Consider the following 17,998-nt stretch of genomic DNA (forward strand, 5'->3'; position numbering starts at 1 on the left):
CCGGATCTTGTCCAAATCCCAAACATAAAATGCACTTGTCTCATTCTTAGAACAAATTCCTCTTAATTTCTACCTCGGTCTAAAGCTGCTACAATAGCAACTAATCTACTTCCTTGATGACCATGCATATTTATTCAGAATTTTGAATCCTACTAGAAATCACATTCAACTAAGAAGCATAACCTTGGGCAACAGAGTTTGATGGAATAATATATTGATTGATGATCTGAAGTCTGAAAATCAAATATGCTAAATATGAGATATTTATGTTATCACTAATAATTAATCTGCTACACAGAAATTTTGTGCTCTAAATGAACACGAAAACCAGACAGGCTTCTGAAGATCATTTTCAGAAATCAAATTAACGCAACTCTGGCAAAACAAGCAAAAACACTTGGCAATCTGAAATGAATCAGTGAACAGCTAGTTTTCACTGAATCTCTTCAATTAGAAATGTAGTAAAGTGCTTGGTATTTTCCATTTAACCTTGCATCCACTCATACTAGATTTTTTAAAAAAGAAATCCATTTATCTGTGCCTACTAAATTAGACATAGATTAACGTATATATAGCTAAGTAAGCTGCAAATTCAGTGGGTAATGCAAGGAACTCTGAACAAAGAGGGACAAAATGATTTCAAAAACAAATAATTATGAGACGAATGGTAATAAAAAAAAATCTAACAATCAGATGGCAAGCATAACTGGCATATAGACAAGAAAACTCTGAACAAGCTCCAAGAAGCCAAGAGAAAGAAGATATGACACAGTACACAAAGGAGTATTAACAAAGGGAAAGCAAGGAGGCGATTGGAAATTATTAAAATATTATTTTTTTCCTAAGCAAAACAGATGTCAAAGACAATGGAAATTTCAAAAGCCATCTTAGAAAAAGGTTAAATCACAACATGGTTTATTCATAACCATCAGAGTTCATACTGAACATAGATTTAATACCGTAGTATGGCAATGAGGTTCTCGAACACAATGCAGACAAGTCCAAATGTGTGTATCTAAATAAAAATCCAAAATTAATGTAGTAAAATCAATGCATGTAATGTCCCAATTGTTGTATCTGCGCTGCCAATGTCAGTGCACATTCTATAATTTATTTCATGAAAGTAGTAAGGATATAGCATGTGAAGATCACTATAAAAGTTACATAAAGAACTTTGCCAAGTTTTTGTAATGTTTACAATTTCTCTATTTACCTGTATGGATGCCCCAATCTTCTCATTACAAAGACTGCATACCAGCGCCCATCTGCTGCTGGGAATATGAGAGACCTTTGTAATGGGCTCCATCTTTTCTGGACTACCAATGCTCACCTAAGAATAATTGAAAAAAATAATACCTATTTAAAAAACCAAATAGCAGCTGAAGTATAACTATCCTCGACATACTGACCTTCAGATTATCCCATCAGATCAATATTTCTAGATATGTATTACTTTATCAAACTATACACACATTTAAACAATTCTTAAGGATTGGAAATAAATTGATTTCATTTTCATCCTGCCCTTCCTCCCAAGTTACAGCAATAAACAATATTCTTCACACATACAATTTTGGCCTCATAACAAACAATGAGATAGTAACTGGCAGGGGATGAAGAATGGAATGTGAACTGAGTAGGAATTTGAACTTGTTATCCTCTGGCCAAATCTAATACAAATTCCCTACTGAAGCCCAAGTTAATGCTTGATTAACCAGTTAAGCAAGCATCAGTGCATCTTTTCCCATATTTTTGTACTCTAATCATAAAGAAAAAGCATGCTACGTGGGTTTATTTTTCTCCTGGCCTAAGGGAATCTTTCAAGTTATGTGCAAGACTCTTTTTTAATGATAGAATATTCTGATGTTTGCTGAAAATGTCATGTTTTTCTTCTAAAACTCAGAATGGAAGGAAAAATAAACAATCCAGAACATCCCTGAAATAGTTTCTTTTGCATGCAATTATGTATTTCTATATTCCATTAGCTTTCCCTTTGCAATTGTTATAGAGTTACATTATGCCCCTTTCTTCTCCCTTATAAAAGCAGGAAGATGGCACATAAATCTCTTTCAATCATGGCTACAAAATCAGTCATTAACTAGAATCAGTTCCACTTCCTAACAATGTTCATACATTCTACTAAAATGTTAGAAAACTCTTTAATGGCCAGATATGCGTCTGCATCTCATAAGCAACCTCCTATTACCTAACTCCTATTATTACATGGCAATGTTCAAATTCAAACTATTTCAAATTCTGAACTTTTTTGTTTTGAGTGAAAGCTGTTTCATGTTTGAAAAAGGCTGTTTCAATCATTCTGGAAATGTATCTAACTTAAAACAGCTCTACTGATTTCAAATACAGTTACACGGTGATCAAATTTGTCTACTTTGGATCTAAAAAGAACCGATCCAAAATCAAAACATTTTTTTTAAGTTCAAAATCAAACATTCTGAATTTTCAGGATCCCTCATCATTGACCATGATGTAGATCATCTTGAAGTCAACAGGTTCCCCTGAACCTCTAATTTCAAGTACAAATGGGTTAACAATCTCCTCAATTATTAGGGATGGGCTCTACATTATCAATTGTTAACGCTGTCTGCCATGATAACCAGCGGCACCAATATAATTCCCATTACTAGCCGAAAAAGCTGTATGTATTAACCAATCTGCCACTCTGAACAAAGACAGAAAAAAACCCTCAAAACACCAACCTCTGGGATCCAGAGGGCACAACTAACATGGACCCACTTGGTCCCACTGCGAGTTGGTTTCATGGCTCCACCTTTTTTGGGACACAACAAACATTTCGGCTGGACACCAAGAGCACAGGTTCGGCATAGCCAGCTGCCTTCAGGAACTTTTAGGATGCCATAACATGCCTGAAATGAGGAAAAAAAAGTTAGCAGACAGGTATAAACAGAACATTTCATTTGTATCAGCTTATTGTTAATAGTTTTTAGTATTTATCACCTTCTTCATTATCCAGTAACTGGTTTGAGAAGCTTAAATAGCAAATGAATAGGTGAAGCTGATGAATATTAGTTTATGTTTACAAGAATATGGCTCATGACAACAAATTTGAATTCTGCTGATAACACATTTAGGCTAATACTAAGATTGCCTTCATATCTTTAGTTTTATTAGGTTTCCATTTCTGCAAACCTAATGAAGTTTGTTTCTTTTTAAAAATCAAACAAAAAGAAATAATCTAACAAAAAAAGCAAAGCCCATTCTCTGGATCATGGTTGAATACTTTTATGAATTCATATGATTACCTTGCTGCTAAAATGGCTTCTGAGTGGCTTAAACTCAATGTAACTGTGGGGTATCAGCTGAATTAAAGCTTCTCAAATTTATCTACTGGACCACAGCCAAGATGACTGTGATGTTAATTGCAGACATACATTCTCAACCACAAAGAAGCAATTTTTAGTAATCATGGGACTCTGGCCATGTTTATAACTGCTTCTAAGTTCACAAAGCTATGAAATAGACCAAACAATGTGTAATAGAAGAAGCTAAAAGAGAAACTGAAGATCTATCCTAGCCAGCTGTGCTACCAAAGGGAAGGCAGATTGTGTATGAATAATGATTATTTCAATTGCGAGTTAAGCCAACATTTTATTAACTAAAATAAAATCCTAAAACATATCTGTGTCCCACTTGAAAGATGAGAACAATTTTAGAACAACGGTTTAAAAAAAACCCTCCCTCTCCCCACAAAAAAAGAGGAGGAAGGTTTTCCAAAAAAAAGCTTCTGCCTCAAGAAAAAGGTGCAGCTACGACATTAATTATTCTTCTGGCAACAGATATGGTGTTCCTAGAAAGGCCATTGCTTCTGATGGCTTAATGTTTTGTGGTTCAATATAATTTAAAAAGCAGTAAGAATGACTGCCAGTTGAGCAATAATTTTAAATGTATAAAATGCTCACAATCAGCTCAAACATAAAAATGCCCTCTTCTCTGGCTTACCATAAATTTACTGACAAACCCACTCAGTTTTTTTAAAAAACAAATCTGGAGAATAAATACACACATAGTGTATTTCTTCCTCAACAGGAAAAAAACTCACAGAAATGTTGATTAATATTAATATATTAATATTGGGCCAGTCACTTTTTCTCAGCCCAACCCATCTCACAGGATTGTTGTAGGGAAAACAGGAGGGTATGTCACCTTGAGTTGTTTGTGAAAATAAAAGGTGAGATATCAACAAACAAACAAATAAAAATCTAACTATCCACAATTCGTTGAATTTCTAAGAACAGAATTTTGCATGGTGTGCTGGAGATTACATTTAAAAGGATGTAGAGTAAAAAAAGAGCAAGGACAATATTTAAATGTAATCTACATTACTCCTATTAGTGTATTATTTTTTGTTGCATTAAAAATAATAATTGGTGGGGACTTTCATAGAATTTGGGGCCTGTATCCAAAGTCCTCAACTGTCAAAACAAACCTGGGATCTAAGATTATAGTCATCTGTTTTAACAGAAACATAAATACACACTCTATCTTTTACATAAAGTATAACTACGCTCTGATTATTTCTTACAGATGGGCTGAGCTAAGTTCATCTATGTAATCCATTCTCCACATAGAGATGCATAACCTTTTCCAAATGGTGAAGCATATTTCTACCTTGGGAAGAGAAGTCTGAAAGTGTTCTCAATGCATAAAAGGAGACAGATCAAAACTCTTATCTCACTTTGGAATGCTTACAAAAAAAATGCAACAAAGTGGCAGATTTACAGGCAAGAATATGTTGAAGCCAAATGGACAGCAACTGAACAAACCTAAGACAGGGGTGTCAAACTCAATTTCATTGAGGGCCGAATCAGCATTGCAGTTTCCCTCAGGGGGCTGGGTGGGTATGGCCTGGGTGGGCGTGGCCTGCTGGGTGGGCGTGGCTAGAGTGTGTATGGCCTACCGGGTGGGCGTGGCCAGCTCTACATCGTTCACATCAAGGGTGCCTATGGGGGCCTGGGCAGGAGTGGGACAGATCTGAGGGTCTCTGGCAGAAGGAGGGTCTCTGGGCCAAGGCAGTGGGGGCCGTTCCCTCACTCTTTCCAGGATGGCTTCGCGGGCCGCATGAAACCACTTCGCGGGCCGGATCTGGCCCCCGGGCCTTGTGTTTGACATGTCTGACCTAAGAGGTCAAACATTCAAAATAAAACAAAAACAAAAAAAATATACATGAAACCAAATATAGCATTTAAAACTCAGAATGCAAATGAAAAAATACAGCAATAACACCAACATTCCAAGTAGGAATTTGTGTTAACGGTATTTTCCAACAAAATGCTACTAATCTTCATAGTAACACAAAATTCTAAAGACACACTGATCACTAAGCCTCACACAGCACTATGGAACTTCTAATAGCCACGAATAAAAAGTAAAATGCATTCCTGATGATTTCATGGACAGTTTCTTGTACTTTTCCTGTCAACAATACAGAAGCAGCTTTCCAGTGCCTTCTTCTGGAATGTTTATAGGTAGTTCTCAGTTTTAAACATTTGTTTAACAACGGTTTGAAATTACAGTGGCACTGAATAATGTGGCTTATGATCCATTCTCACACTTACGACTGTGGCAGGATCAAAATTTGAGCACTTGTCAAAAAAGAAAAAAAGTAAAATCGGGCACAACTCACTTCACGACACCTTGCTTAGCAACTGAGATTCCGGTCCCAATTGTGATGGTTAAATCGAGGACTATCTATCCTCTATATCTCCAACTTTTTGGGCACCAGGGACCGGTTCTGTGGAGAGAGGTTTTTCCACGGACCAAAGGGTGCGTAGTTTTGTGTGCTGCCTGCATCTCGCAGATGGGGCTTTGCTTGTGCGGCCTGGTTGCTGTTATGCCGCGCCCAGTAGTCCAAGTACTGGGGGTTGGAGACCCCAGTTCTATAATATACCTATATTTACCGTTCTAGTTTACAAACTTGGTATTTTCTAGAAATCTACCATTCAACTACTAATCAAGCAAGATTCTGCTTAGCGACTAAGCACAGAGAGCATCAGCCAAGTGCTACCAGGCAAGTGAGACAATTATCCATACTTAGCTCAGTTTACCTCATTTCCTTTCATTCCTGTCCCTTTGCCTCTATCAATACATTTCATATATATTTAAGAACTCTCAAACACCTTCAACATGCTTAGAATGTGCAAAATCCTTATTGCCTTATCACAGTGAAATTATACTAGTCCCAATGTTATTGTTGTACATGTTGCTGTACCTGATGAACACATATATTGCATTTGTCACAGAACACCATTTCATTGCCATCTTCACCATCTGGAGACTGACAAACATCACAGACAACATCCTCATCATACTCGATGCCAAGACCTTCCTCAGTCTCGATAGCATGATTCATATTGTCGTAACACCGTTGCTCAAATTCTTCCATGATCCTCTCCATGGTGTATTCATCTAGTTCAGGCATCCCTGGTTAATTTATATAATGACATTTAGTTTTCATATTCATATTCTCTTTTACTTACCATCTAAGTTTAGCAATATAAACAATCAAATGAAATCAAAGTGAAAAGAAAAGAAAAAAAGACTTAAGTTATGTTTGATATTAACTACTGCCTTATCTTAATTGGTACATTCAATCTATCATGCAGACCGTTTCATGATGTGAGGATGAAAGTAAAAAGTGGGTGTAAAAATTAACCATCTTCCCAAATGCACATAAAATTATGATGTTAGATTTATTAATTTGCCTTGAATCAAAAGGGCAAATGCATTAGGTGGATGTTAGCATATCTGCCAAATAACAGTGTGGATGAGACAATGTTGTACCGGCCCTGTAAAATTCTTTCTTCAAGCTAGAAGAATTAAGGATGTTACTTTGCAGGTACTTTGGGAATCTACATCTAGGACACTTCTAGAACTCTGTGTTGTGAATTTATTTTAAAAGTTATCCACACAAAGAAATGCCTAAAAAAATAGCTTTTATTCAAGACCACTTTGTCCCCAAAGGTGAGTAGATGTATCATTTAACATGCTAGTATGTACTTGGTTCTTAGTGAAAATCAGATGTGATGGACTTTAAACTAATTCTCTATAGCCTATATGATCATTACCATCATGATGGAAGCTGAAGTCAAGCAATCAGTTGGAGAAGATAGGTCTAAACTATGACTCTAAGTATCATTACATTAAGCTGCTACTTCTGTCTTCAGAACCCTTTAATTCAGTGATGAACATGCAATACTTCTAATCACAGAAAAATACTTATCATACTTTAATTTTAATGTTAGTGGTATAGACCAGAGGTCCCCAACCTGTGGGTCGCGGCCCTGTAGTGGGCCGTGGGCTACTGACCACCAGGCCGCGGGACAGGCTGGCCAGTGCAGCATGTGTGCGCGCACATACCCCATGCTGAGCAATGCAAAAACCAGCCAACACTGCGCCTTGGGGTGCGAAAGCAAGATGCCACCGCGCCTTGGGGCATGAAAACGAGCCAATGCTACGCCTCGGGACATGAAAATGGGCCGATGCCATCCCTCGGGGTGCGAAAACAGGATACTACCGTGCCTTAGAGCACAAAAATGGGCTGATGCCACACCTCGGGGCATGAAAACGGGATGCCGCCACACAAAAATGGGACGCCACACCGCTGCGCTGCACAAAAACGGGCCAACACTGAGCCTCGGGGCATTAAAACAAGGCACTGTGCACAAGAACAGGGCAGGGGTAGCAAGTATCACGCAAGTACTAGCCCCGCCCCATTTGCATCATGCGCATGCTCGCAGCCCCATATGCGCATGCATAAAATGCTTACACCTCCCTTTCCCTCCGGTCTGCCAACTAAGAAAGGTTGGTGACCTCTGGCATAGATACATAGGATTTGGATTTGTATGCATCCTTTCTTTAGAAATTGATAATATTTTTCATGTAGAAGCTTTATTTGCAAATATCCAATTCCTGAAAAAATCCAAATGTTTGGGAGGCTATATCCAATTATATTACTTTAGGCATAGCAACTTCTTATAAGAAGAAATCTGAGCAAAGCCTAAATTCTTTCTTAATAACTGGCACTACTGTGTGCTTCAAATAACGCAATCTGATTTTCAATTTCACAGTAGCTTTTTCAGGTTTCTGAATTCCTTAATAGTAGCTGCTAAAATAATATCCCGTATTTTAAGAATGATTGCTTGATTTTTAACAATGATTTGGTACTTCATAACAAACTGCAACAAAGGATACTTTCAAACTACCGTCATAAATTCAATATTGTTCTCAATCCAATAGGTGCAGGGTTGGTTTACTGTAATTCGTTATATGTATATATGGGACTGCTCTTCAAATCAATCCAGAAAGGTCCGCTGGTGCAGAACACCGTAGTTAAGGATTCTTAGTCCACTTTATGCCAATTATAAATAACCTCAAAATCAGTTTAAATTCATTCTTACTAATCCATATAGAAATCTGTTCTATGGCTATGATGCCCTTCTTTGAAACCACTTTCACAGAATAAAAGCTTCTCCTATTAAGTTTATAGAAAGTCTTAAAGATTTGGCTCTTCTAGACGGCTTTTGGAAAATAAGAGGTAAACTACCTCTAACACATAGCTATCTGTTTAAACGTAGTTGGATGTACAAGTAGTCCTCGACTTACGACAATTGAGCCTCAAATTTCCACTGATAAGAAAGACAGTTGTTAAGTGCATTTGCCCCATTTAATGACCTTCCTTGCCACAGTTGTTAAATGAATCACCGGATATTAGCAACATGGATATTAAATTAAATTAAACCTAAACCTAAATGACTCTGGCTTCCCCATTGACTTTGCTTGTCAGAAGGTCGTAAAAGGTGATATCTTGATCCCGAGACAACGCAACTATCATAAACATATGCCAGTTGCTAAGCATGCAAATTGTGATCATAGGGTGCTGCAAAAGATCATAAGGGTGAAAAGCAGTCCTAAGTCCCTTTTTTCAGTGCTGCTATATCTTCGAGTAGTCATTATAAACAGTTGTAGGTCGAGGATTACCTGTACATGTATATGCATTTAAAACAGTAAGGCCTTGGTTGGTTTACAAAGGAAAACAACAAAAATAAAACCATAGAAATATATAAATAAATATATAACTTATAGATTTTCTCCCAAACAAGCCAGCAATAATTAAAATATTTTCTACCCACCTTAGAAAAGATCAAAGCTATGCAACTCCAATTTGTTGAAAGATATACTGTACGATTGCATCTAGTACCATCCCCATGTTTTCAGAATGCAAATCCTAAACAGCATAACTGTTTTATTAATTCATGTAATATTAAGAAGGAACTGGTGTTCCTGATACAGTAAGGGGAAAAAATTATTTGATCCCCTCTGATTTTGCCCACTGACAAAGAAATAGTCTGTAATTTTAATGGTAGGCTTATTTTAACATTGAGAGACGGAATAACAAAAAAAAAATCCAGAAAAACACATTTCAAAAAAGTTATAAATTGATTTGCATTTTAATGAGTGAAATAAGTATTTGACCCTTTTGCAAGACATGACTTAGTATTTGGTGGCAAAACCCTTGTTGGCAATCGCATAGGTCAGACGTTTCTTGTAGTTGCTCAGTAGGTTTGCACACATCTCAGGAGGGATTTTGTCCCACTCCTCTATGCAGATCCTCTCCAAGTCATTAAGGTTTCGAGGCTGACAGTTGGCATCTCGAACCTTCAGCTCCCTCCAGAGATTTTCTATGGGATTAAGGTCTAGAGACTAGCTAGGCCACTACAGGACCTTAATGTGCTTCTTCTTGAGCCACTCCTTTGTTGCCTTGGCCCTGTATTTTGGGTCATTGCCATGCTGGAATATCCATCCACAATCCATTTTCAATGCCCTGGCTGAGGGAAGGAGGTTCTCACCCAAGATTTGACATACATGGCCCCATCCATCGTCCCTTTGATGCGGTGAAGTTGTCCTGTCCCCTTAGCAGAAAAATACCCCCAATGCATAATGTTTCCACCTCCATGTTTTGATGGTGGGGATGGTGTTCTTGGGGTCATAGGCAGCATTCCTCCTCCTCCAAACATGGCAAGTTGAGTTGATACCAAAGAGCTCGATTCTGGTCTCATCTGAATACAACACTTTCACCCAGTTCTCCCCTGAATCATTCAGATGTTCATTGGCAAACTTCACACAGGCCTGTACATGTGTTTTCTTGAGCAGGCACTGCAGGATTTCAATCCTTCATGGTGTAGTGTGTTACCAATTGTTTTCTTGGTGACTGGTCCCAGCTGCCTTGAGATCATTGACAAGATCCTCTGGTGTAGTTCTGGATTGATTCCTCACCATTCTCATGATCATTGAAACTCCATGAGTTGAGATCTTGCATGGAGCCCCAGAACCAGGGAGATTGACAGTTATTTTTTGTTTCTTCCATTTGCGAATAATCGCACCAATTGTTGTCACCTTCTCACCAAGCTGCTTGGCGATAAGTCTTGTAGCCCATTCCAGCCTCTACAATCTTGTCCATGACATTCTTGGACAGCTCTTTGGTCTTGGCCATAATGGAGAGTTTGGAATCTGATTTATTGATTGCTCCTGTGGACAGGTGTCTTTTATACAGGTAACAAGAGTGTGTGCTGCCTGTATAAAAAACACCTGGGAGCCAGAAATCTTGATGATTGATAGAGGATCAAATACTTATTTCACTCATTAAAATGCAAATCAATTTATAACTTTTTTGAAATGCGGTTTTCTGGATTTTTTGTTGTTATTCTGTCTGTCACTGTTAAAATAAATCTATCATTAAAATTATAGACTGATCATTTCTTTGTTAGTGGGCAAACGTACAAAATCAGCAGGGGATCAATTTTTTTTTTAACTTACTGTATGCTTTCCCTTTTCCTGCAGACTTCCAAAGAATCTCAAAAATCCTAACTTTGAGTATATATCTGAGATGTTAACATCTAATAATTCACTCAAATCCATCTCCCCATCCCACCCACATACAATTTATTTATAAGCAGTTTTTCTCCCCACCTCTTCCACCCAGAAACTATAAATGAACCCCATATAGTACACTGGTTAGTTCAGAAACCCTACTTCAATTCTTCCCTGTTACTTCTCTAACTTGGGGCTGTAACTGGAACTAGCACTTACCCATCTCTTTGAATTCTTCATTGGCCAATTCCAGCCATGCTACATCCATGTAGTTAAGGTCATAGCGGCACACACTCTCTGCCAAAGTTCGAATGTCAACATATCCAAGCTCAGGGGGCTCAGAGCCTGAAGACAGGATATATTTCCGAGGTCTTGAAAATACGACAGCTTTTGTTTCAGACACAATCCTGAAAGTGTAGCAAACTGGGGTTCAATGCAGTAATTCTTCTATAAGAACCAAAACCTCATTCTTTCCATACTGCTACTGCTAAATATATAATAATATATTCCACCCCACCCCAAAAAAGAAAATACATTATGTCTGATTTTGCCATTCTACAAAGCTTATTTTTTTTCTCGACTTAGACTCTGCTTTTTCCATTTTCAGAAAATATTGAAGTTATAATTTAAAAAGGCATAATATCTGAGTAACAAAAGATAAGCCAAGGAACGATGTATTTTCCTGTTATTTTGTATCACCATAAGCAGAAGTGATAAATTAATTATGTTATAGCACCATTCAGTTGGTGGGACTATTACAGAAGAGTTAATAATTTTACCCTATCTGAATATCTCATTTTAATTACCGTATTTTTCGGACCATAAGACGCACCTGACCATAAGACGCACCCAGTTTTTAGAGCAGGAAAACAAGAAAAAAATATTCTGAACCAAATAGTACCGTTATACTAGGAAGGAAGGAGGGGAGGGAGAGAGAGAGAGAGAAGGAGGGAGGGAGGGAGGAAGAAAGAGATAGAAAGAAAGAAAGAAAGAAAGAAAGAAAGAAAGAAAGAAAGAAAGAAAGAAAGAAAGAAAGAAAGAAAGAAAGAAAGAAAGAAAGAAAGAAAGAAAGAAAGAAAGAAAGAAAGAAAGAAAGAAAGAAAGAAAGAAAGAAAGAAGGAAAAAGAAAGGAGGGAGGATGGAGGGAGCAAGGAAGAGAGAGAGAGAGAAGGAAGGAAGGAAGGAAGGAAGGAAGGGAGGGAGGGAGGGAGGGAGGGAGAAGGAAGGAAGAAAGAGAGAAGGAAGTAAGAGAAAGAAGAAAGAAAGAAAGGAGGGAGGGAGAGAGAAAGAGAGAAAGAGAAAGAAAGAAAGAAAGAAAGAAAGAAAGAAAGAAAGAAAGAAAGAAAGAAAGAAAGAAAGAAAAAGAAAGAAAGAAAGAAAGAAAGAAAGAAAGAAAGAAAGAAAGAAAGAAAGAAAGAAAGAAAGAAAGAAAGAAAGAAAGAAAGAAAGAAAGGTAGGTACCGGTAGTTTCTTTTCCCTGAATAGGTTTTCTAAGATGCTGAAGCAATTTCAAACAATTAGCAGTATTATCTTGCAAATGGGAAATCACTTCCAATAAACTTGGCAGAGAAACCTGCAGGGACAACTCCTCACGGCTTTGCTGGGGCAAGTCGCCTATGAGGTTTAGTTTAGCAAAAACTATTTCTTTAGCAGCGAGGTAAAAGAAAGAAAATGTGCGCGCGCAGGGAGGGGGAGGCAGTCAGAAGGCATGGCAGGCACATCCGTATTTCCTCCCCTGCCGACCAATCACAGGGGCGGGGCAGAGAATTCCATGTCTTCATTCAATCACGTCTCTCCAATGGAGCTGATGGACTGCGTTGACTGAACGGGAGACAAGTGTTTTCGTTTACCTTCGGACCATAAGACGCACCTCGTTTTTCCACCCACTTTTGGGAGGGGAAAAGTGCGTCTTATGGTCCGAAAAATACGGTATGTCAGAAATTCATCTAAACTTTCTCACTATTTTTCTACTGTAATTTTGGCATTATGAATCCAGGGGAGTTAGTAGTAGGTAACAATTGAAAGGTTTGAAACACCATCATAGCATGTAAAATAAATACCATATATGGATTTTAAAAAATTAGCCTTTTTCTTTTTAGTTTATTTTATATATACTCTTAAAAGCATATATAAGGGGTTTTATATTTTATAATCACAACTGTATTTTCTGGTTTGTATTATAGTTCCTTGTTGCAATTTATGCTTAATATAACCACATAATAATCTGTTCTATATAATAGAGTTAACGTAAGAACCCTGGAGAAGGGAAGAGGCTCAGGTTTCTACATTCACTGGACTGACAGTATCATATATTGAGCCATGATCAGAGCAATTTCACTATTATAAAATCTACTAATACGGTACTCCAGTGAAATCTATACAGTGGTAAGTGTGCATGGGTAGCATGTGATAAAAATTTCTGGATCTCCAAAGAAAAAATAATATTTATTACTGTCAATAATTTTATATCATCATTTGATAGATGGTGTTAAGAATTTTACCAAATTTTACCAAAATTAGGCCTATAAGAACAGGTGCGTGCATCAAATATTATCACGAACTTAATGGAGAATTCTTTTTCCTCCACTTTCCCACACTGAACAAATCACATAGCTGCATCACCGAACAATGAAAATTCCCATTATATGGATGTATCAGGCACAGAATGGTATATGGAAGGAGTGCTTAATACCCAGGCCCTTTTGAATTACCATAAATTCTAACAGAATTTACTAAGAGGTAAATTAGTAGCTCTACAAATATGGAAAGCAGGAAAGGCTACAGTCTTCCATTTCTATAATCAATTTAAGACCTACAAAAGAATAAGGGCATGCATCCATGTGTATGTGTGTAAAAAATGGAAGAATACTAAACAAGACCAGGGTAGTTGCAATTAAACATTATAGATTAACATATTTGATTCAATTCAGTATTTATACATCGTATTTCTATGATAGAATCTGAACAAAATTAGTTATATTCACATTAGAAGATCAGAATATAGGCTATTCTATAAAATGGCTATTCTTTAAAAAAAATGGGGGGGTTTGAAATCCAAAGATCTATCACACAAATTTGAATTTGCATGCTGAAGTAAATTAAGTTAGACTAAAAACCACAGGAATAAATCATAGGATATCCCTCACAATGAGATGAAAGGGTAACCATTAGATATAAAAAATGCAATTGTTTTTTACCTAAAGCAATTTCACATACCCTTCTATGAAAACCTCTCTGAACTGCTCACATTGCCTTTTATGTTTAAATTCCACATTATATTCATCAACATTCTAAATTTCAAAGTCACCAATATGAATCTATTTTAAACTTAAGAACACAAAACTGCATGCAGAAAGTGTGTGGTTTATTTCTTACCATCTCTACTTAAAAGAAACAAGTGGCAGGTGACATAAAAAAAACTTTGCCTTGAGTGCTCTGCATGTGCTACTGATTCAAGCAGACAATATAGTCTAGAAACAATAATCTACTATTCAGCAGCTTCTCATATTTTATACATACACAGAAACAGACTTTCCGAGAAAATTCGTCAGTTAACCTCTGTATGGAGATTATCAGCAGTATCTATCAAAATGTCTGTTTTGTTAAGATTTAGAGTTCATGTCTCTAGAGCTGCTGCTCCTGTGCATCATGCCACTTTTCAACTTTGAATTGTCAATACTTCAGATTCAGGGCTTCCGGTTTGTCACGCAGCCGCTGTGGACAGCTGGGAGACTTGCTCTCTCTCCCCCATCCAGTTTCGCATCGCTGCGGGGCCCTGAAAGGGGCCGAAAGTCACCCCAAAGAGGCGACCAGCAAGGAGGGGCGCTCGCTGAATCGCAGGAGAGCTGCAACTCTCCCGTTCGACCTGGCAATCCCTCCAAACCGGCGGACAAAAGGACCGGCCATTATGGCTCGTCCCTAGGCTGTGAACAGCCGAAGTCATATTTTCCACCAGGCAACTCTTAAAGCAGCACGGAAGAGACTGGGTGAGATCTACCTCTTTTACACCCAAATTACTTTCTATACCTCCTTAAGCTGCTAAGCATTCTCCCCCCTGCGGTGAGGGAAGGGGGACTTTTGCCCTCCCTCCAGAAAGAGCGACGACTAAATACCCAGGGGCGTTTTAAACATTGAAAAAGTAACTGAATCCCAATTGGAACTTTCTCAAAGCATGTGGATTGAAAAAAAAATATTTCCTATTTTTCATTGTCTACTTCTGTTGCAAATCTGGATTCTTTCTTATGAAAAGAAAAAAAGAAAAACTGAAAAGATTAAGACAACTTTGGGACTCAAACTTTAAAAGGGGCCTGGCTGACTGCCCAGGGAAATAGCTAAGATACATAACCTTGAGAACTTTGAAACAACAGCTGTGAAAGGCTTTGTGTTCCCAACCTAGGAAAAAAAAAATCTCTCTTTTGGATTTTCTAAGTGTAGAGCCTTTAGCTTAAAATACCAATATGGAAGAAGACCAGGAATAAAATTTATTTATGGAGGAAGATCAACAAACTCTCACTATGTTGAAAACACTAATCCAAATTCTTACAACGACGAATGAAATATTAAGAGGCTATGTAAAGGAACAAGACGACAGCCCAGATATGAAAGCCCAAACTTTGACCACAACTAAAGAATCATCTATACAAAATACAATAGAAAAAATGAAACATTCAAGTACAATGACAGAAGAATCTACTATTAAACAAATATTGATATTTGAAAAGACATTGACAACTTGGAAAAAGGAAAAGGTTTCTTATACAACTCAGAAGGAACTAGAGGACCTAGAAAAAGAACATTTGGCTGAGAAGACAAACAATTCAGAACAACTACGTCAATATGGAAGAATAAAGAGACGACCCACTAGACCTACAAGTCCTCTCAAGAAAATGGCGATCGGATGGTTGTGCCAATATCAATTAATATACATGATATTACAAGGATATTGGTTCGATGACCCAAAAACAAGGACATGGAATATGATTTGGCAAAGGAAAAAAGCCAGAAGACTCACGAAGAATGGAGTTTCGACGATCTTACTGAAATCTGAAACAGAATGTACTAAAATAGATAAGATGTATATGTTGAACACAAGACATTGTTATGAACTGAGATAAAGAAAAAAATTTGGTCATTAAAATTTAGCAGTATAAATATTAATAGCTAATTTGAATATTGATTTGTGCATAAAGGTCATGTAAAGGTGAATAATGTAGACAAGCTAAAAACCTATTGTTGAAAATAGTAATAAGTAATAAAAATAATAAATAGGTCTATATGAAATGTTAAAAAGGAAAATTATCAGTTTAAGAGATAGCAGATACAAAGAGGAAGATAAAAGGTAAAGGTAAAGGTTCCCCCGCACATGCGTGCTAGTCGTTTCCGACTCTAGGGGCCGGTGCTCATCTCCGCTTCAAAGCCGAAGAGCCAGCGCTTGTCTGAGGACGTCTCCATGGTCATGTGGCCGGCATGACTAGACGCCAAAGGTGCACAGAACGCTGTTACCTTCCCACCGTAGTGGTCCCTATTTTTCTACTTGCATTTTTACGTGCTTTCGAACTGCTAGGTTGGCAGAAGCTGGGACAAGTAACAGGCGCTCACTCTATTAAATATTGAAATAAAAAGAAATGTTGATTACTACTTAAAAAAAACAACTGAAAATTAGCAAAAAGGAAGGATATAATATTGTATCCTTAATTTGTTGACATAGAGGGTGAAAAGTTAAGTAAACGGATGTGTATTTTGAATATTAGATTTTGTGAGGAATGGTGATAGATGAATTGGAGAATACTAAAAATCTGGGGAATGATAAATATCGAACGTTAAATCTAAACGTTAGTGGAAATTAAAATTGAAAAATCTATTAGGTCATTGATTGTCTAAAAGATTGTATGTTAAAACAATTAGAATATGTGTAAACTAAAAACTATGGATATATGTAAGAAAGTTATTTTCTATGTGATTGATAGGATAAAACTTGTCTTTAAATCTACAAATAGTATATATGAAGAGAAAAAGAGAGATGTTTATGGTAGCAATTTGAAATCTGTACTAATGATATCTGTATGTAATTGAATTACTACTACCCAGCCACCACGTTGCTTTTCAAATATGTGAATGTAATATTAGAAAATCAATAAAATTTGTAAAAAAAAATACTTCAGATTCAGATATGAGGAAGTTGCATTTACTTGCTTGTGAAGTCTGGACTGATATAAGAACAACTTATGCTGTTTCCAACGAAAGGTTTAAAGTGAATCTCAGGTTACGAGGAACTATTTTTCTGGCAATACAAGAGACTTCCTTCTGCCACTACATCAAGTTAAAAATAAGTCCTCAACCTGCCATGTAAAGGGCTTAAATTGTGAGTAGTAAATCTGCTGATGAGTAAGGTTTTGCTCACATCTGCCACCTGAAATGAAGCGCTACAGAACTTTAAGAGTGAAAAATCAGTTGTTGGGAAGAATTCTATTTCACACAGCAATCGTATTATGGAACTATTAAAATGCCACCAACTAAACAATGAATTTACATGACATGCTGAGTTCTTGTTCATTAACTCTTATATCTCTTTTCAATAACGGGAAGTAATCCAGTTATTAATATTAATCCTAAAGAGGATTAAGACTCTGCCTTCTTTTTCATAGACAGCACATAATCTGAGATAAATCCAAATTATGGAACACTCCACTTTCAGAGTAACAAAGTATACATTTTAAAAACTGTTTAAAAGGTGAGGGGAATGTGTTTGTTTTCTTTTTCTAACTGGCTGCACCAAAATATACCTGGCTACTGGTTCTGGTATAGTCCCTGGGCTGACTGGCACCTGAACACCTTTCTCCCATTCTTGTCTCCAGGGATCTGCCAGCACATAATACTCGTCAGGATTCAGCTGGGAAGAATCAGGCAGCTTCATAGCAGTTATCAGGTCTGTTCTGAACACCTGTAGAGACACAAAGAAATAGAAATGACTAGACAACCCATGTCATATTGAAGCATCTTTTCAGAGATATTTCCTTACCAGATCCCTCAACCCCTTCAATAATAGTAGAGCTTTTAAAGTACTTTAAATCTTTTAAAAAAACTCGGGGAGATA

At 37.2% G+C, this 17,998-nt stretch overlaps 1 protein-coding gene across 4 annotated transcripts in view; it reads right to left on the reverse strand.

Moving 5' to 3' along the window:
• Positions 1-17,998, reverse strand: part of JADE1 (jade family PHD finger 1) — an 89,864-nt gene that overhangs the window by 34,808 nt on the left and 37,058 nt on the right. For all 4 annotated transcript variants that reach the window (XR_014027143.1, XM_081333072.1, XM_081333070.1 and 1 more), the window contains 5 exons: positions 17,688-17,845; positions 11,125-11,312; positions 6,248-6,459; positions 2,718-2,885; positions 1,214-1,330 (listed from right to left, as the gene is read on the reverse strand). Coding sequence is in view for 3 of the 4 variants with exons in the window: in XM_081333072.1 (XP_081189198.1) it covers positions 1,214-1,330; positions 2,718-2,885; positions 6,248-6,459; positions 11,125-11,312; positions 17,688-17,845 (843 nt within the window). In the remaining variant the exon portion in view is untranslated. The remainder of the gene's footprint in view (positions 1-1,213; positions 1,331-2,717; positions 2,886-6,247; positions 6,460-11,124; positions 11,313-17,687; positions 17,846-17,998) is intronic.

The sequence above is a fragment of the Vipera berus genome, assembly GCF_964194415.1.
Source record: "Vipera berus genome assembly, chromosome: 7".
Lineage (NCBI taxonomy): Eukaryota > Metazoa > Chordata > Lepidosauria > Squamata > Viperidae > Vipera > Vipera berus.